This window comes from Odocoileus virginianus, chromosome 1 (genome assembly GCF_023699985.2).
Source record: "Odocoileus virginianus isolate 20LAN1187 ecotype Illinois chromosome 1, Ovbor_1.2, whole genome shotgun sequence".
NCBI classification, from domain to species: domain Eukaryota; kingdom Metazoa; phylum Chordata; class Mammalia; order Artiodactyla; family Cervidae; genus Odocoileus; species Odocoileus virginianus.
In genome coordinates, this window is record NC_069674.1 from 93,110,017 (window position 1) to 93,132,043 (window position 22,027).

General features: G+C 35.9%; 1 protein-coding gene across 3 annotated transcripts in view; it reads right to left on the reverse strand.

Annotated features, from left to right (window-relative positions):
• Nucleotides 1-990: 990 nt before the first annotated feature.
• Nucleotides 991-22,027, reverse strand: part of PHF14 (PHD finger protein 14) — a 211,420-nt gene continuing 190,383 nt past the window's right edge. Inside the window, exons 18-19 of one of the 3 annotated variants that reach the window (XM_070470974.1) lie at nucleotides 1,704-1,755; nucleotides 991-1,192 (exon numbers count right to left, since the gene is read on the reverse strand). In XM_070470974.1, the coding sequence (XP_070327075.1) occupies nucleotides 1,191-1,192; nucleotides 1,704-1,755 (54 nt within the window). In that variant the 3' untranslated portion in view covers nucleotides 991-1,190. The other 2 variants (XM_070470970.1, XM_070470964.1) reach the window with 2 other exon arrangements.

The following is a 22,027-nucleotide window of genomic DNA, read 5'->3' on the forward strand; positions in this document are numbered from 1 at the left end:
TTTCCTGATATCCATTATTTGAGGTTATATACATCAGTGAATTTTCTATCTTGCCTACTTGCAGTTTTCCCCGTTTTGGTGTATATAATCATAGCTGCCAGCCTGTCACACTGTCACACCTTTACAGGGCTCCTCAGACGCCTGTGATAAAACCATCGCTCCAGGGTAAGTACAATACACAGACTCCATTCTCACAAGGAAGAAGTGTGTGCTGGCACGTTCTTATAAGCTTTCCAAAGTTTTGCTTCTCATTTTAAGAAACTCTGCTTTAAATAATCAAACAAAGGCATCTGCCAAAAACATTTGTCTCTGCAAATAGCAAGTAGATTCGTTCCTCCTGCTGAGGTTGGCAGATAATAGCTTAGGAATTATAATCAGGAAAAGTAAAATGTCTGGTTACTGAGAACTCTGATAAAGATAGGAATCAAAGGAATTTTAGAAAACTCCTAAGCCAAAGAAACACAAGTAGCGAACAAATGTTCAGAAAAAATGTGTAGGGCCTAGCACATACTAGGTCCTTAGTAAATATCACATGAATTCAAAATCATGGTACTACTTCTGTCACAGAGAATGTTAAATTACCATTTCTTTTCAGCTTTTACCTGCAATCCTAGAGTATTATGTGATATATAAGTTGATGAAATCAGAAAACGATATTTCATCCTGTGGCACTTGCTGGTTTTCAGAGTTTTTACATGCAAACATTTCCTGTTCATTTTTGAACTACGTTGGATTTCCTTATATTAATAATCGGAATTCTATTAAAGTTCCTGAAGAAGACAACACAGACTTGCAAGTGAAAAAAAAAGACTTTCAGATTTTTTTTTAGGTCACTGACATGTGATAACACTTGGGTTACAGATAAGAGAAAATTCTGTCTCTATTCTCAAATTTCAGTAGGGAATTAAAAAAAATATTTTAAAGGTCTAACTTTTATATAAATGCTTAAATTGCTCTAAAAAGCATACAAATTCCAAATGCAAGCTCCCATTTCATTTTCAATGACTTTATTGAGAACATTTTGCAAATTAGATTTTACAGTTTAACATTTTACACTTAGAAATTTTATCTGCTACTACGTAAGTTGCAAACTTCTCAAAACACTACAGAAAATCCTTTATTTCTTTGAATTTTTCTGTTCCATGCTGAGCTCCTGAGATATATTTTTTCTTTCAGCTTCATTTTCATCTTCCTGTGAAATAAATTTGAGAAAACATTAAAATACAAACTTTAGAGCATTTAATCACCTATACTTCATACACTTTAACTTCATTTCTCTGAAGAATTAACTATTATGATTTCAGTAATACTAGGGAAAAGGCTATAAACAAAATGGGTATGTAACATTTAAATATTTACAGTGGATAGTGTTTTATACTATAAGTTGACTAAATTTTTCTATATATTTTTAAAAGCAACTTATTTTATCAATGACCTAAAAATTACTTTTGAAAACACTTGCCACTAAAAAGTATCCTTTTTAGGGGTCAATCAGGTATTTTTACTTCACTATTTGATCAAAAAATAGTAAATTTAACTTTTGAGACACTTTATGTACATTGGCACTTTTGTCTCATCCAGCATACTTTCTTGACAGGTCTGCCAATTTTCCAATTACTTGTACCACCATATGTTATCTGAAAATCAGTCAGCTCTAAAATAGGAAACCCTAAAATGGACACGTCAGGCAATAGAATGCTTACATCTTCTACAGTTTCGATTCTGAGTGGTGGCTTCATAATTCATAGCAGGCTCCTGTGGAACATGGTGAATAAATAAAGTGACATCATAATGTCTGCTTCCATAGGAATGAAATACATCTTTTGTTCAATATTAAACGGTGACCTCCAAAGTATAAATAAATGAGAATCTGGAAAAATATGTCATCTTATATTTTATAATCCATCTCATCATCTATGTTCTTTCAACAACACCAAAGTACAAAGCAGTCTTGCTTTCCAAGTATTTCTGAAAGGCCTTTCATTTTCATTAACTGAAGTAAAAAGCATTGTCTAACCCTTTATGAGTTAAAGTATGAGTATCTTAATTTCTTAAGCATCTCTGGACAACAGTAATAATATCAGTATCACCAAACATATAACCCTGTACCTCTTTATCTTCTTATAAAACCAAATTCAATTAAATTAAACAATTACTGAGCTTTGGTTAGTAAACTGACTTTATTAAGTAAATGCAAATTAAGGTGTGTGTGTATATATATATGTATATATACATCTATATATGTTGTCCATGAAAAACCACATCCTTGCCCATAAATATTAAGGTGGAGAAAGCCTCCTTTATAGACACTGTCTCTAAACTTCAACAGCAACTGTGATTTAGCCTTTGTCAATACCAGGAAAGTAGAAAAGTTATCAATATTATCAGTCAGCCTGAATAATTATAGATATGTTGGATACAAAGGATGGGGTTCTGAATATCAATTTAGGTGATGTAATTTTATTATATTTTTCTAAGTATAACAACCACTGAGTGTTTTTGTTTTCTTTTTTTCAAATTTTCTCTACTGAATAGAGATATAATGTTGAATTGACTTTCAAAAATCTGTTAATGAACAGGTCATTTTTGGGCTTCCCCGGTGGCTGGCATCCCAGTAGTAAAGAATCTGCCTGCAATGCAGGAGCCACAGGAACTGCGGATTTGATCCCTGGGTTGGGAAGATCCCCTGGAGGAGGGCATGGTAACCCACTCCAGTATTCTTGCCTGGAGAATCCCATTGACTGAAGAGCCTGGCAGGCTACAGTCCATAGGGTCGCAAAGTCCAAACACGACTGAAGCAACTTAGCACACACGCAGAGTTTCCACTTTAACTCAAACAGAGATAATATTTTAATTACAACCTAATAAAAACCAAATCCTATCCCATATTTTCTGCTGTCTTCTTCAGGTGAAATACTGACAGAAAGTGTTACATCAGCAGGTAAAGGTGGCAAGATATTATTAGGTAGGACTGAATGTGTGTCTATATGTTGCTCAAGGCAAGTTTTATCTTTTTTATATTATATTCTTACCATCTAACAGGGCATATTTATATCTAGGTGGAGTTCAATAAATGTTTCCTGAACTATTTTAAATACTAAGATAAAGAATGAATAAGAGGTGTGTGCTTTGGAAAAGCAAAATATCCTTCCTTATCCAGTGGTTACACTTCTGAGTTTACTAAAACAGTATTGAGAACAGGAATAAGCAAAAATGTTTGAAGCAACATTAGCCAAAATTGCCTTTACTAAATTCATAGTCTTTAATTTTTGGAAAAAAAAAAAAAAATGGAGCTTTTATCATGTGAACGGTCTAGTAAGTCCTCACAGCAATATGACTTACTGGTTTAACAAGTGTGGTTACCTATTTTTCCCTGAGAACTCGGAAGTATCTATAATATTTCTTCCATAATTAACTAACATTCTTTATATAATGTCAGTCTTTTTGTTGAATTTTTCTTAGTAATGACGTATAGCTAATAAACGCATGTCTATTCTAATAGTAGCTCCTGTTCAGGACAGTTATGAAAGTTTCTTATGATGAGAGTATGTCTTAAAATATCTTGCCTTTCTATGCCTTTATACTATTTGTGTAAGTTAGCAAGATACAATCTCTTCTTCCTTTGCATAAAAATAGCTGCAATCTGGATATAGAAAAGGATTAGGGAAGTGTAGAGAAGGCATTTAGTCTCACTGATAAGAGTCCCATACAACATAACTGCTGTGGTATAGTATCACCAAAATAATAAAAATAATAGCAATAGATTTTAATCACTATAAATAAAACATCAGAATAAGATAAAATAAAGCTCCAGAAACGATTTAGAAGTTGTCTTTTTTTTTTCAGAAGTGCTAACTTGTATTTCTAACGTTACATTGTCAGTTTTTATAAGAACTTTATAAACAGTTCAAGATTAATAAAATCATTAAAATAGTTCAGGCAGCAAATCAAGTATCATTCACAAATGACTGCGTAATGAATGAAACTACAAAGAAAGGAAGCTCTTTTACCAAAGTATTTCTTCACTACTGGATTAATAAAGGCTGGCAAAAATTTCTTCTGACAGATGGCAGGTTTTGTCACTCTTTTCTAAGATAAGACATCTGTTTGTTTCCCAGTGAAAGAAGACCCTTGCTACAAGGATCATTTTCTTAGTGACAGCCCTGACAAGTTTGACATTTGCTTCATGAAGTGTTCTGAAGCAGCCAACAAGAAAATGTACCCTTTGGGGCTACTGGGAAGTAGAGAAGTTTACCTCTTAATGTTTAAGCCTGTTAATTTATACTCCAGAAAACATGTTGATTATAGCAACCTTGCAGATCTGCTGTTACATGTGGAATTTCAGAAATACACACATGTAACAGTAATACTCATAATGCCAAATCATTCCATGTGATTCCTTGACCTCCCTGATCTTTGTACCCTGACAGCATTGTTGGAGTGAGGAGAATGATAATTTCTAGGCAGACATGGACCATGTAATTAGGGACTCATGCTCCAGGTGGCAACATGAGACTAAACAAGTTATTCAAACAGAGAAATAAGAAAGAACAGTGCCATTTTTCATCTAAACTAGATCCCATAAAACCCAAAAGAGTCTGTTTAAATACTACTCAGCTTGCAGCATCAATTTGCAAGAGGTGGCCTTTTATTTCCCTTTATTTACAAATTTGACTTTGTTCTCAAAATAGTTGAAAGAATTAATGTCAATAAAACCTATCCATCCCACTTTTCCTTTCTCTTGAGGTAACCAACTCCAAACAAAGAGCAATTATTTTAGCAGCTGGATTTCTTAATGCTCAGGTAGTATCTAGACTCAAAATTACAGTCTATGAATACAGATGACTCTGTATTTACCCTATAGACTGTCAAGTTTTAAATGATTTCTTTTAAAGGTTGGATTATACAAAGGGACAAACTTTCCCCATTATTTCATTTTATCTTTAAAGATGACTTTATGAGTACCTTTAGAGTAGAGAAATCTGTCAAACACTACCTTAAACAAATGATTAGGGTTAACATTATCAGTAATGCATATTAACATCAACACTTTGGTAAGATGCTTTACGAAGGGCATGTTAATTCTGATTTGTGGTATCCTTCCCAGCAATGCATGAACCTCAATCTAATAAGAAAACATCAGATAAACACTCGATAAAAGAATTGAACAATAGAAGATAATAACACTATAGGAAGCTGGATGAAGGGAAAATGGGAGTTATCTGTGCTATTTCTGCAACTTTTGAAAGTGAAAGTGAAGTCGCTCAGTTGTGTCCAACTCTTTGCCATCCCGTGGACTGTAGCCTACCAGGGTACTCCGTCCATGGTATTCTCCAGGCAAAAATACTGGAATGGGTTGCCATTTCCTTCTCCAGGGGATCTTACCAACCCAGGGATCGAACCCAGCTCTCCCGCATTGTGGGCAGATGCTTTACCGTCTGAGCCACCAGGGAAACCCCCAAGTTTTGGTAAGTCTAAAATTATTAAAAAAAAAAAAAAAGATCTAAAAAACAAAATATAAATGAATACTTGATGAAAGTTTTCTAAATTCAAAGTAAGGGTGATTTATTCACAAAGATTTTATGTGAAAGAAAATTCAAGGTTTTTAGCCTCTACACTGAAAATATACAGCTAAAATAAATTGTTTATGCTTTCCATTTTTGTACTTAAAATTCCTTTCTTAAGTACCTCAACTGTTTATTATGATGATGCTATTAATTTTTTATTTTCTTGTCTGTGCTTCCAGACATTATTCTTACATTTGTACTCTGAGTACAGATTACTTTCACAGTCAGAAAATATAAGCTTTATTTTCAGAAGTAAGGAAGCATAATGGGAGACTGTTTTCAAAGAGAATAATGTCAGCTGTTTTCATTTTATAGCAGCAGACAAAGACATATGGTGGGAACAGTAAAATAAAGTGAGAAAGTACAACTAAGCACTAAAATATTTCTATTTTCTTATGATATTTTCTTTAGATTTTAAATATTCCTTTAATCAGAAGAGTTTCTGTAATCAGATCCAAATTAACAGTTGAAATTATCTGTATGCTTTAACTATGACCCTTTCAAAACTGCAGTATATATGCAGCTTTCAGTAAAAAATATGAAGGCACACTTAACCTGTTAATTGTAGAGTAAGTACAGAAAAGCAATATATAACATACTCTGTAATCTGTGGTAAAAAATTACTCTTTTACTCATTTAAAACATACCAGATGTAACTCTCAACAGCATTTAAGATTATGCTTTTAATACTGAAAATATGCTAGTGCTGCACAATGGGAAAAATTTATCTTAATAACTGAAAAAATACGGATGATAATGAAAATGTTTTAGGCAAAAATGAGCATGCTGCATGCTTCAGACTAAAATTAATTAGAGTTTTTAACGTTTTACAATTCCACCATAATTCTTTAAATGGTGCATTTACTTCATGGCAATAAACACTTGGATCATTAAGTAAAGTGCAAAATGTGTGTGATGTGCTACATTTAACAACCTTTGCCCTTTTTTCTGTACTTCTGGCATTCAGTTTTCCAACGCATTGAATAAGCAATTGAAGACCACAATTAAATTTCCTGACGTTGCATATTTGAGATTCTTATTTCATTTAATACAAAAGGCAATTAGTCTACCATTTTACAACTGAATCCCAACTTTAGTGGGCCATGATAAAGATACTGAAATGAACTTACAAGAAATGCTTAATTAGATTTACAGTAAAAAGCAAAAGAGGTTTTTTCTTATGATAGAAGTGGCATATTTAATTAGAAAGTCTAGGGCTACACTGTAAAATTACAGTAACCTGGGAAGTTCTTCATGAACCTAGCTCAAACATAAATGTTGCTAAATAAGATGGAGTTGTTTTATAAATTTCTACCTTTTCTCTCTACTTAGTGATTCAACAAAAGATAATTAAATATTGTCTAATATTGTAATATTATCTAATGTGGGAATATTATCTAATATTACAAAATCATGGACGTTATGTTAATAGCAAGTATAGTACATACATAAAAGGACAATGAGTGCTCAGTCACGTCCGACTCTTTACGATCCCATGAACTGTAGCCCTCTAGGCTCTGTCCATGGAATTTTCCAGGTAAGAATACTGGAGAGGGTTGCCATTTGCTACTCCAGGGGATCTTCCTGACCTAGGGACTGAACCTGTGTCTCCTGCATTGGCAGGTGAATTCTTTACCCCTGTGCCACCTGGGAAGCCCCAAAGGGATGGTAATAAATTTCTAATTTCATGTATGAGTATATATAAATTTCATATCTCATTTATGTCATTTATTAGCAATCATATCTTTCCATTTGTGATTCTGGAGATCTAGTTGAGTAGGTTTGCCCTTCTAAATTTTTAGTTTCTCTTGTTACCTTTAACTTCCTTGTGGTGTTTTTTGATAGCATGGAAATGGGATAATTAAAAATAAGGCTTTGGATTTCCCATGTATGGTTTGAGATCAAGAGAGAATTTCTGTGACCTGGGAAGAAAGGCCCTGAGGATTGGTCAGCTATTTGGGGAGGGCATATTTAAAGGAAAGGGAAAACAGTAAGTGTAAGAGTCTGGCAACACTGAATTAAAAAAAGGAAAATGAATGATGTATGGTAAGTGTGAGTTAGGGCAGACACTTAATCAGCATAAACTTAATTCTATAAGCTTATATCTTCCCATAAACATGAAAAAAAAAGCATAACTTTGAATTTTTAGGTATTTAACAGGTTGCTAACCAGCTGGGTCTAGAAATTTTAATCATATTCTTTTCTTCTCTGACAGATGAGTTCTTGTATTAGGCATATGTTTGATAACCCCTGCAGAACCTATGATTTTTTTTTATGATCTTAAAGATAATAAATTTTCCTTCTCTGGTAGACTTCTAATATCTAGGAAATAAGCTTAGAAGTGTACACTAGAAATCAAATTCTATAACGGGGCAACATATTCTCAAATGAGAACAGCACAAATCCAATGTATATGAATTAAAAGATTATGTTATATTAAGATATAACATTTTAAGAGGCTCTTCAAAAAGTATTTTTTGCATAAATCATCTATTATTCACTAAATGTAACATTACAAAAATCCTAAATGTGCTAATATTTAAAGATAATACATATGAACTTTTACTTTTCCCACAGGTATTCAAGAAGAGACATTTCTAAATTTATGTTGTTTGATTTTTTCTGTCCTAAACATACACATACAAGATTAAATTTCATCAAGCAAAAATGAGGCAAAAATAATGTCTAAAAATGTTTGAGGTAACAAGCTCACCAGTAAAATTACAGTTCCACAGCTAAAAAATTTCTAGGTTGTATAAAAATTAGTGACTGGCTCATTAAAATTTCCAGTCATACATGCACTGTTTTATGACTGGAAATTATTCAGCAATAAACGAGTTCTTTATACAAGCTGGAAAATACTTATATGTAGCATATTTTTATTTATTAATATAAGAAATAACCATTGATACTTAAATTGGTCATTGTGGAAGAAGTGACCTCTTCAATAACATGTTACAGCATTTTGTTTATCCTTCACAATATGATGAGAAGTTGAATGTAACATAGATTTAAAAGGCATTCTACATATATAATATTAAAAGGATTTTGGTGGAGGAGATCAAGATAGCGGAGTAGAGGGATGTGGAGCTCACCTGCTCTGTATGTGTGTGTATTTGTGTGCATGAGTCACTCAGTTGTGTCTGACTCTTTGTGACCCCATGGACTGTAGCCCACCAGGCTCCTCTGCCCATTGGGATGCTCCAGGCAAGAATACTGAGGTGGTTTGCACGCCCTCCTCCAGGGGATCTTCCCAACCCATGGATCGAGCCCAGGTCTCCTGCACTGCAGGTGGATTATTTACTGTCTGAGCCACTGGGGAAGCCTTGACCTGCTCTAACAAATACATAAAAATATACCTACATGTGCAACAGTTCTCACAGAATACCTACTGAAAGCTTGCAGAAGATCCTATACAATCAAAGCTGCGAGAAAGACCCCTATGTGTACAATGAAGGGAAAAGAGAGAAAAGGAGGAATCAGAACAGAACCTGCACCCCTGGGAACCTCCTTCACTACCCGGGAAATGTGCTAAACACACAGGGAGCATCAGAGGCTGGAGAGGAGAGAGTGCAAGCCGGCCTGTGGCCCTCAGAGTGGAGAAAGGGCAGCAGAAACAGCCCTGGTCGCCTTGCTGCACGCCCCAGCTGGAGACATGCCCCTGCTGGTGTGTGCAGTGACCAGGTGCTGAAACTTGGGCTTCAGCAGGCAGACCTAGGGAACAGTATCAGTTTGTTTGTGGAGACATAGACTCATGTTCTTGGAGTGTGGCCCAGATCACGACTGAGGAGCGTGTGCAGGATGGAGGGCAGATCCATCACAGGAGCCCCACTGTCAACTCAGCAAAGGAGAACTGTGGGTCTACCCACACCTCATTCTCACTGTGCTCACAGCAGGGCATGGGGCCCATACCACGGATTTTGTGAACTTCACAGGCACTCACATGGAGGTGGGGCTGAATTCTGAACTGATTTCCAGCACTCCTGCAGTGGAGGTGGCCCCCCAGTGCTGCAGGAATAGCAGCAACAGTGATTTCTGTGGATGCACAAACCAGATGACAGGCAGTGGCTCCTCTTGTAGAGGAAACACTCCAGTCCCACCTACCTCACACCATAGGTTAGAACTGGATCTGGGGACTTGTACTCCAACAACTGGAGAGCAGACCCTATCCCTCAAAGGGCTGTGACAATCCGGCAGAGCAAAGCCTGCCCAACATCCAGTGTAGGCTTTGTTCACCAAAACACCAAATAAATCCCCTATCAAGGAGACAGGGGCCAGCATACCCTGAAGAAAGACTTGGCAAGCATCCATACCAGAAACAACCTGGCATCAACAATACTGGACTCAAACAGTCTACATAGTCACTCACATATAAAACCGCCCTTTAAAACCACAGTAGATAACTGTTTCCCCTAAATCATAGAATCAGAGAAATATTGTTGTTCAGTTGCTTAGTCATGTCTGACTCACTTCACCATCTCCCAGAGTTTGCTCAAACCCATGTCCATTAGGTCAGTGATGCCATCCAACCATCTCATCCTCTGTCATCCCCTTCTCCTCCTGCCTTCAATCTTTGAGAAATACAAGTAGAAAAAGCAAAGGAACTACAGCCAATTAAAAAAACAAAACAAAACAAAACAAGAGACTCCCTCTGAATGAACAATGATACAGACCAACCAGTATACCAGACCTCAATTTCAAAAAGGAGGTAATAAAAATGCAAAAGGAATTAAGAAAGACTAGCAACAGAAATGTATACCAGTGTAACAAGAAACCAGAAATCATAAAGAGGAGCTAATAAAAATCAGACAATTCAATTTTCAAGGTGAAAACTGAGCTAAAGGCTATAAATAGCACACAATGTAGCAGAATCCCTAAGTGATCTGGAAGACAGAATAACAGAAATCACCCAATCAGAACAGGAGACAGAAAGTCAAATTAAAATAGTGAAAGTAATATACGAAACCTATGGGATAATACAAAGCATGTCAATCTATACATAACAGGCCTCCCAGAAGGAGAAAAAAAGAGAAAAGAGGATCAAAAATATATTTGAAGAAATTATGGCTGAAAACTTTTCAAACCTAAAGAAGGAAGCAGATATCCAGGTACAGCAAGCACAGAGGGTCCTTAACAAGATGAATCCAAAACATATCTAACAAGATCTACTCCAAAACATACCATAATTAAAATGGCAAAGTTAAAGAGAGGATTATAAAGGCAGAAAGAGAAAAACAGTAAGTTACAAGGGAATTCATATAAGGCTATCAGCTATGAGTCAGCTGGTAAAGAATCTGTCCGGAATGCAGGAGACCTGAGTTCAATCCCTGGGTTGGGAAGATCCCCTGGAGAAGGGAAAGGCTACCCAGCCCAGTATTCTGGCCTGGAGAATTCCATGGACTCAGTCCATGTGGTCACAAAGAATCAGACACAATTAAGCAAAGAAAAACATGCAACCTAAAATATTCTACCCAGCAAGATTATATCATTTGGAATAGAAGAGATAAAGAACTTCTCAGATGGGAGCTCCATGGTAAAGAACCTACCTGCCAATGCAGGAGACATGGGTTCAATCCCTGGTTGGGGAGGACCCCCCCACATGCCACAGAGCAACTAAGTGAATGTGTCACAACTATTGGGCCTGTGCTCCAGAGCCTGGGAGCCACAACTCCTGAAGCCCGAGCACCCTAGATTCTGTGCTCTGCAACAAGAAGCCACTGAAATGAGAAGCTCATGCACCGTAACTAGAACAGCTCCTGCTTGCCACAACTAGAGAAAAGCCCACACAGCAATGAAGACCCAGCACAGTCAAAAAACGAAACAATAATACGTAAATTAAAAAAAAAATTTCTCAGATAAGCAAAAACTAAAAGAATATATGAACGCTATGTGCATTAGATGCTCAGTCATGTCTGACTCTTTGTTGACTCCATGGACTGTAGCCTGCCAGGCTCCTCTGTCCATGGAATTCTCCAAACAAGAATACTGGAGTGGGTTGCCATGCCCTTTTCCAGGGGATCTTCTCAACCCAAGGATTGAACCTGGGTTCCCTCACAGCTCAGTCGGTAAAGAAATATACCTGCAATGTAGGAGACCTGGGTTCAATTCCTGGGTTGGGAAGATCCCCTGGAGAAGGAAATGGCAATCCACTCCAGTATTCTTGCCTGGAAAATCCCAAACAGAGGAGCCTGGCAGGCTACAGTCCATAGGGTCACAAGAGTCAGATATGACTTAGCGACTAAACCACCAACCACCACCACCTTCCATATTGCAGGCAGATTCTTTACCACTTGAGCTACCCTAGAGATTAATTCAGAGAAGGCAATGGCACCCCACTCCAGTACTCTTACCTGGAAAATCCCATGGATGGAGGAGCCTGGTGGGCTGCAATCCATGGGGTTGCTAAGAGTTGGACACAACTGAGTGACTTCACTTTCACTTTTCACTTTCATGCATTGGAGAAGGAAATGGCAACCCACTCCAGTGTTCTTGCCTGGAGAATCCCAGGGGCGGGGGAGCCTGGTGGGCTGCTGTCTATGGGGTCGCACAGAGTCGGACACGACTGAAGTGACTCAGCAGCAGCAGCAGCAGCAGCAGCAGAGGTTAGTTAGCTCTGTGAATACTAAACCAATCCTAAAAGAAATACCTAAAGGTCTTCACTAAACACAAAAGAAGCAAGAATCTACATGAAAGGTAAATAACTAAAGATTACTTAAATAAGTAAAAAAAAAATTGAATATTACTTAAATAAGCCCCTATAAATATTAACAATAAAAAACAATGAAAAAAATTCTGTGAAAGCAATTATAACTACAATGAACAGCAAAAGGATAAAAATTAAGATGTAAAATAGGACATCATAAAATGTAGGGAGGGAAGTAAGAAAAATGTAGATATTTTAGAATATATTTGAGTTTATATGACTACCAGTTGAAAGCAAGTGCTATGGGTTAGTATACTCGAAAACCAGGATAATCACAAATCAAAAACATACAGTAACTTTACAAAAATAAAAAAGAAAGGAACCACAACATAACAGAAAAGAAAACCATCAAAGCACAAGAGAAAAACAAAAAGGAAGACAGGGACAAAGAAGAAATACAAAGGAATCAATGGGAAAACAAGGTTTAAAATGGCAATAAATAATTATCAATAAATACTTTGAAGGTAAATGGACTAAATGCTCCAATCAAGACACAGAGTGGCAGTCTGGATAATAAAACAAAAACCTACAATATGCCACTTACAAGAGATTCTTTTTAGGGAAGAAAATGTATACACTGAAAGCAAGGGGATAGAAAAAGGTGTTTCATGCAAATGGAAATGATATTCGTATCAGACAAAACAGACTTTAAAACAAAGGACATAAAGAAAGACAAAGGAGACTACCTAATGATGGAAAGATCAATTCAAGAAGAGGCATATACGCACCCACTATAGAAGCGTCTAAATACATAAATAATAACAGACATAAATGGACAAACTGATGGGAATACAATAATATTAGCAGACTTTTAATACCCCACTGACATCAATGGATAGATCTTTCAGAAAGAAAATCAACAGGGCAACGGAGATCCTAAATGACACAACAGAACAGACTTGAGATCTATAGGACAGTACATCTAAAAAGACCAGAATATATATTCTTTTCAAGTGCATATGGAACATTCTCTAGGATAAATACATCCTCTACATACTAGGACACAAAACAAACCTCCATAAATTAAGAGGATGGAAATTATTTCAAATATCTTTTCTAACTACGACATGAAAATAGAAATCAATCACAGAAAGAGAAACAAGGGGGAAAAAACGATTACATGGAGACTAAACAAAATGTTACTAAAAAATCAGTGAGTCAATGAGAAATCAAAGAGGAAATAAAAAATGCCTTGAGATAGATGACACACAACCATACAAAATCTATGGGGCACAGCAAAAGCCGTTCTAAGCAATCCTGAGAAAAAAGAACAAAGCTGGAGGTATAACCTTTCCAGACTTCTGACAATACTACAGAGCTACAGTAATTAAAACAGCATGGTATTGGCACAAAAACAGACATAGATCAATGGAATAGAAAAGAGCACAGAAATAAGCCTGTATGCCTTTGGTCAATTAGTCTTCTTTGGCAAAGGTGACAAATATAATGGAGAAAGACATTTTCTTCAGCAAGTGGTGTTTGGAAAGCTGGACAGCCACATGTTAATCAATAAAGTTAGAACATTCCTTCACATCATGCACAAAATTAAACTCAAAGTGACTTAAAGACTTACTAAGACATGACACCATAAAACTTCTAGAAGAGAATATAGGCAAAATACTCTCTGACATAAATTGTACCAGTGTTTTTCTAAGGCAATGTCCCAGGGCAAAAAGAAATAAAAGCAAAGATAAATGGGCCCTAATTAAACTTACAAGTTTTTGCACAACAAGAAAAGACTTAGTCACTCAGTTGTCTCCAACTCTTTGCAACCCCATGGCCTACTGCCCGTCAGGCTCCTCTCTACAATGGAATTCTCCAGGCAAGAATAGTGGCACGGGTAGCCATTCCCTTCTCCAGGGGATCTTCCTGACCCACAGATTGAACTGAGGTGTCCTGCATTGCAGCCAGATTCTTTACCATCAGAGTCACAAGGAAACCATGAACAAAATGAAAAGACAACATATGGACTGGGAGAAAATATTTGCAAATGATGTGACTGAAAAGGGCTTGATTTCCAAAATAAACAAACAACTCATACAACTCAGGGCTTCCTGGTGGCACAGTGGTAAGGAATCGAACTGCCAATGCAGTACATGCAGGTTTGATCCCTGGATCAGGAAGACTCTTGGAGAAGGAAATGGCAACCAATTCCAGTATTCTTGCTTGAGAAATTTCATGGACAGAGAAGTCTGGTGGTTTATAGTCCACAGGGTTGCAACAAGTTAGATACAACTTAGCAACTAAAAACAACAACATACAACTCAGTAACAAAAAAACAAACAACCCAATCAAAAAATGGGCAGAACTTAGCAACTAAACAACAACGACATACAACTCAGTAACAAAAAAACAAACAACCCAATCAAAAAATGGGCAGAACTTAGCAACTAAACAACAACAACATACAACTCAGTAACAAAAAAAAAAACAACCCAATCAAGAAATGGGCAGAAGACCTAAATAGACATTTCTCCAAAGAAGACATACACATGACCAAGCACATGAAAAGATTTTCAACACTGCCAATTATTAGAGAAATGCAAATCAAAACTATATTGAGGTATCATCTCACACAGTTCAGAATGGTCATCATGAAAAAGTTTACAAATACTAAATGCTGAAGAGGGTTTGTTGAAAAGGGAATCCTCCTACACTGCTGGTGGAAATGTAAATTGGTACAGCCGCTATGGAAAATAGTATGTGTTCCTTAAAAACCTAAAAATATTTATCCTATGATCCAGCAATCCCACTACTGCTCATATATCCAGAAAAGACAAAAACTCTAATTTGAAAAGATACATGCACCCTAATGCTCATAGCAGCACTATTTAGAGTAGCCATGGAAACAGTCTTAGTATCCATCAACAGATGAACGGATAAAGAAGTGGTACATATATATACAATTGAATATTACTCATCCACAGAAAGAATGAAATAATGCCATTTGCAGTAACATGGGTGACCCTAGAGAATATCATACTAAGCAAAACAAGGCAGAAAGAGAAAGATGAATACCATATGATAAAACCTGTGGAGTCTAAAAAAAACTATACAAATGAACTTATTTACAAAATAGAAACAGATTCACAGACACAGAAAACAAACTTATGGTTACCAAAAGGGAAAGGGGTAAGGGGAAGATAAGTTAGGAGTATGGCATTAACAGATACACACTACCATTTGTAAAATAGATAAACAAGGATTTACTCTACAGCACAGGGAACCATGTTCAATATCTTTTAATAGCCTATAATAGAAAGGCATAAAAAATTTTACTGTGTATAAATATGTGTATAATCAAATCACTCTGCTGTACACGTGAACCTAACACAATATTTTATATTAATATTAAATTAAACATTATACTTCAATTAAAAATTTTTTTTTTGCTTAGTCAAGCCTTATAGTTAATATTTACCTAGACTATGTATCAAATCACTGTCAAAGAAGTAGAATTTATTTAAATGGTAATATCACAATCTTAAAAGTGCTACTTTAGGGAAGAGGTAGAAGACATTCAAAGAGTGGAAGGCAACACAAACTCCCCTAAGGAAAGTGGTGTTATTTATATCACTTGATGTTTAGGTTTGATAACTGTCCTATTTATACAAGAAGTTATCCAAAGAAGCTGGGTGCTTCATACTCACCATACATGTTTTTGCAATGCTTTTAAAATCAAAGTTATCTCAACACAAAAAGTAAGAACAGATAAGCGAACAGACAAATGATCTCTCTTAGATGATTTAGAAATAAGTATACTTATGTTGTAAATACTATAAAGTTTCTCATCAAAAAAGTACACAGAGATTATCAGGGATATGAGTAACAGTTTGGGCATTTCTGTGATATGGACAGCTCATTACAGACTCCATACTCTAAACTAGTAAATTGTATTTACTGCTTGCTAGTAAAATCATAAAGTCATTCAGAGATAGTTATGTTTCACACATGAAATTCATTGTAGTGTTTTGAGGATTCATGAAGTTTAATAAGAAGCATGAGAACCAGATTCAACTCTTAGTGGTAAAATGATCTTTTCATTTTACAAGACTCTTCATCCCTTGACTCATATTAAACATTTTATCTTTTAAAGATAATATTAAGTATTGAAGTAAGTTCTATTCCTAGAAATCCTTCCTTTCTTCCTCCTGCAAAAATTTATTGAACAATGACTGTGTGTCAGACACTGGGAAAGGTACTGGAAATAACAAGATGAATGAAGTGTCTTCCTGCCTAGAGGAGCCTATGTTCCAGTGTGGTAGAAAAGTGAAAGTGAAGGTTGCCCAGTTGTGTCTGACTCTTTACAACCATACAGTCCATAGAATTCTCCAGGCCAGAATACTGGAGTGAGTAGCCTTTCCCTTCTCCAGGAGATCTTTCCAAACCAGGGATTGAGCCCAGGTCTCCTGCATTGCAGGCGGATTCTTTACCAGCTGAGCCACAAGGGAAGCCCAAGAAAACTGGAGTGGGTAGCCTGTCCCTTCTCCAGCGGATCTTCCTGACCCAGGAATTGAACCAGGGTCTCCTGCATTGCAGGCAGATTCTTTGCCAACTGAGCTATCAGGGAAGCCCAATGTGGTAGGTAGGCAGTCATATAATTACAGTGCAATGGAGAAAGTATATTTTAAAGTCTATCAGGCATAAAATGGAAAGAGAAAAAACTGAACTATGACAATACATAAGGAGAGTTTAAAAAAAAAAAAACAAATTATATTCTAGAGTTGGGGTATGGCATCAGAATAATATATCCTCCTTCATTCTCAATGATTGGTATTGTGCATCTTTGAAACAAACACTTCTCAACATAACTTACACTGACTACTCTTTTATTATGATTAACTCAACATCTCTTTGAGAAATAAACTTATGCCCAAAAGTGAATTTTTAAAACTTTACTCCCAAGTGAACAGATTAAGTTGCTGCAAATGTCTCTATTTCAAGTTGAATGCTATTTTCCCTAAAGTGAATACATTAATCTTCTCAGTTTCACTGGAAATTAATAGCTCATTAGACATCCAAGTAACACATTTCCGATGGCACATTAATTTTTCATGAGTGAAAAAAAGTTGATTTTGCTTCAAAAAAATAAAAACAATATTTTAGAAAATTCACACAGAAGTTTTCTCTAGCAGTGGTACTTCATATCAGAGTCAAATATAACAGCCATATTTTCTACACTCTGAATTAAAAATAATTGTATAAACACTATTTTGCTCTTTAAAGAAAAATGTTAAATGTTTTAAACTCTTTGCTTTAAACTGTTATCATAATGAAAACCAAGTACTGAAACTGTTGTAAATGATTGCCAAAGTAGGCCTTGTGGCAAGTACCAAATCAGTTACAAAGCTTGTCTGAAAATGTATTTACCTAACTGATGTCTTCTATGACCGATTAGTTATCCTATAAGTATAAAGTATTTCTCAATATTCCATGATCAACACTATAAAACATTAGAAAAAATATTTGATAAAATGACATTTGAAAAACTATTTGAAAAGATCATTCAGAGAGCTACAAAAGCCATTTATAGATTTACCCCTGATTATCAACCGTGTGTCAGTTATTGTGATGGGTGCTAAAAAGAAAAAACCCAAAACTGATATATAAGGCAGATTCTGAGCCTTATGAAGCTTTTAATCTCTACCCACAATAATGATTACTTAAGCAACTATAATTGCAATTAAGACATATTCAATGAAAGTACAATGCTATGAGCGTTTTACATGAACAACCTAAAAGTTTCAGAGAAGCTTGTCCCTATCCTGAAAATGACAAATACATTCAGACCTGGAAGATAAGATGGAGAGGTAAACCTAAAGTCCACACACAGGTAACATCAGAAGACAAAGAAACATCTTAGATTAATTAACCATACAACCATCTAATAGTCTTAATTCTGAATATATCAATACCAGGTATGAAATATTAAAAAGTTACATTTTATATTACTTGCAGTTAAAGCATCCTTACCAATATAACACTGGCATCTTTGTTAATTTTCTTCTCTTAGTTCTCTGAATTTTCTCCGTATCTTTTATTTCTTTTAACTTCCTTTTTTTTTTGTGCCAAAGTGCAAAAATTTTATTTTTTTTTTCATTTATTTTTATTAGTTGGAGGCTAATTACTTTACATCATTGCAGTGGTTTTTGTCATACATTGACATGAATCAGCCATGGATTTACATGTATTCCCCATCCCGATTCCCCCTCCCGCCTCCCTCTCCACCCGATTCCTCTGGGTCTTCCCAGTGCACCAGGCCCGAGCACTTGTCTCATGCATCCAACCTGGGCTGGTGATCTGTTTCACCCTAGATAATATACATGTTTTGATGCTGTTCTCTTGAAACATCCCACCCTCGCCTTCTCCCACAGAGTCCACAAGTCTGTTCTGTACATCTGTGTCTCTTTTTCTGTTTTGCATATAGGGTTATCATTACCATCTTTCTAAATTCCATATATATGTGTTAGTATACTGTATTGGTCTTTATCTTTCTGGCTTACTTAACTCTGTATAATGGGCTCCAGTTTCATCCATCTCATTAGAACTGATTCAAATGAATTCTTTTTAATGGCTGAGTAATATTCCATGGTGTATATGTACCCCAGCTTCCTTATCCATTCGTCTGCTGATGGGCATCTAGGTTGCTTCCATGTCCTGGCTATTATAAACAGTGCTGTGATGAACACTGGGGTGCACGTGTATCTTTCAGATCTGGTTTCCTCGGTGTGTATGCCCAGAAGTGGGATTGCTGGGTCATATGGCAGTTCTATTTCCAGCTTTTTAAGAAATCTCCACACTGTTCTCCATAGCGGCTGTACTAGTTTGCATTCCCACCAACAGTGTAAGAGGGTTCCCTTTTCTCCACACCCTCTCCAGCATTTATTGCTTGTAGACTTTTGGATAGCAGCCATCCTGACTGGCGTGTAATGGTACCTCATTGTGGTTTTGATTTGCATTTCTCTGATAATGAGTGATGTTGAGCATCTTTTCATGTGTTTGTTAGCCATCTGTATGTCTTCTTTGGAGAAATGTCTGTTTAGTTCTTTGGCTCATTTTTTGATTGGGTCCTTTATTTTTCTGGAATTGAGCTGCAGGAGTTGCTTGTATATTTTTGAGATTAATCCTTTGTCTGTTGCTTCATTTGCTATTATTTTCTCCCAATCTGAGGGCTGTCTTTTCATCTTGCTTATAGTTTCCTTTGTTGTGCAAAAGCTTTTAAGTTTCATTAGGTCCCATTTGTTTATTTTTGCTTTTATTTCCAATATTCTGGGAGGTGGGTCATAGAGGATCCTGCTGTGATTCATGTCGGAGAGTGTTTTGCCTATGTTCTCCTCTAGGAGTTTTATAGTTTCTGGTCTTACATTTAGATCTTTAATCCATTTTGATTAACTTCCTTTTATCAATGTTTTTAGAACTCTGTTACTCTTATCTGGAGATGGCTCTAAAGGGCCTCAAATGCCATCTATTTTATGTTGACTCTCCAGTTTATATCTTCAGCCTGGCATATATTACATGTTTTAAGGTCATATGTCCACTGCTACTCGATGTCTTCACTGAACTTTAAAGTAAGCACTTCAAACAGACCAGGTACAAAGCCAAACTTGATTGCCTTTCCCCAAGCACTATCAACCTCCCTCAAAAGCCTTATACCTCTCCTGGTCTATAATTTATTCAGTTGCTCAAATGCAAACTCTAGGAGTCATTCTTTGATTCTTTTCTTTCTCTTATACTCCAGTGCCAACTCCTGTTGTCGCTATTACCACAGATAATACCATTTCAGTATTTCCATTCCATATTTCCTGCCATGATTACTCTAATGCCTTCCTAATCAACTGCTTCCATTTTACTGTTGTACAACCGATTCTCCACATAACAGGCAGCAATTTTTGTAAGGCACAGAGGATATCACATCCCACCTTTGCTTGAAACCCTCCAGGAGTGCTGTATTTAGAGCAGATTAATCTAAACTCCTGCCATGGCCTGTAAAATCCTATTAAATCTGGTCCCTCCCACTTTTCTGGCTTCATCTTCAACAGTTCTCCAACTTGCTTATTAACCAGTTCCAAACATGCTGGTCTTTCTTTTGATTCCTGAACAAATAGCACTAGCTGTTCTCTCTGCCTTTAACTTTGCATGCCTAAGTTGTTTTGTTTTGTTATAGTCTTAGTGAGTTCTCTGACATCATGCACATGGAACCGGCCTTTCCTCCACCAACCAGACTGTTCTTCATAACATTTATCACAATGAAATAACCATTTACTTGCTTATTTTATATATTATCTGTCTTCCCTCACCAGAGTGTAATCTCCATGATAGCAGATTTTCTCTGTTTTGCTAACCACAGAACCCTCAGAAGCTAGTGTCATTTCTATCATATCACAGTCTCAATATTTCTTTACTGTATGAATAACTACTCTACTATATAGCTGTATAGGAAACAAATAGTAGTTTTGGCTTTTTCAGTATTTATTAAATACAGAGTACTCACATACACTGTATCTAATACTCCCAAGTGCCAGGCAATGTTAAGTATTATCATTCCCATTTCCCATCCAGAAAATTGAGAATTAAAGACATTAAAGAATTATCCTGGGTAAAAGTGTAAGAGGACCTGGACAAACTCAGACGAATCCAAAGAATTCTCCTTCCAGTATTCCAGACAAGTAGAATTGCTCATGATCAGTAAATTTAAACCTCACTTATTTTTCCAAAATATCAATAATTCATTTTTTGCCCAACAGATACTGACTGCATTGATTGCTCAGTCATACAAAAAGATCTTAAATCTGTCTTGCAGAAATGACTGAAAAGCAATTTGTAAATCCAAAACAATTTAGCGATTGTGCACCTTGAAGATTATTTATAGAAATCCTGATAAACATACCACTTTGCCTTTTCATTCTTTCAAGCATTCTGACAATATTAGGATTTGTTTTGTTACATTTCCTAAATCTTATGAGGATATAGAAATGGTTGAGAACAAAAAGGGGTATTGGGAAAATGTTGCAAGGAAGAGTTTCTGAGAAACATAAAATTCTGCCATTACCTTGGGATGGCTGCCCTTTTGTCTTCAAATAAGCCTGTGTAAAGAAGATTTATTATCAAGGTCCATGGCTTTCTCAATTCTTTGACAGATATCAACACAAAGGCCTACTTTCTGAGAAAGAAAAAATAGTCTCTATTTTTAAGAAAAAGGATCACAAGCCTTTACAGAGGTAGGTCCGTAAAGGACTCTTGGAAGTTTTTGGAAATGTTGAGAGTTCAAATTGAAGGGTCTCAAAAGAAAATCCTGGTATAATATTAAATTGAATATAAAACTGACAAAATGCAACAGTTAAGGAAAATTAAGCTATAAATTTAAATATAAAATAACTTTGTAACATAAAAGTTAATGATCTCATAGCCACATTGCTCAATCAAATTCATTAAACATTTTGAAAGTGCTAATTTTCATAATACAAGTGTTCAACACTTACCCAGGAAACAAATCTCTAGTTCTCCATTGAATTATGAAAGCATTTTAAAAGGATGATTTTACTTAACTTTTAAAGATACTATCATGCATTTTATCATAGACGGAAAATACATAAACAGAATGTGACCTTTTAATTCCAATTTTCTTTTAAAACTAAAAAATAAGCTGTATACTCTGAATTTCACCACAGTTTGAAATGTTTTGTTGATATACGATATATCCAGTTTCAAAAGAATGACAAAGCAGAATATAACTGAGCAACAGCAGGCACTGGAAACT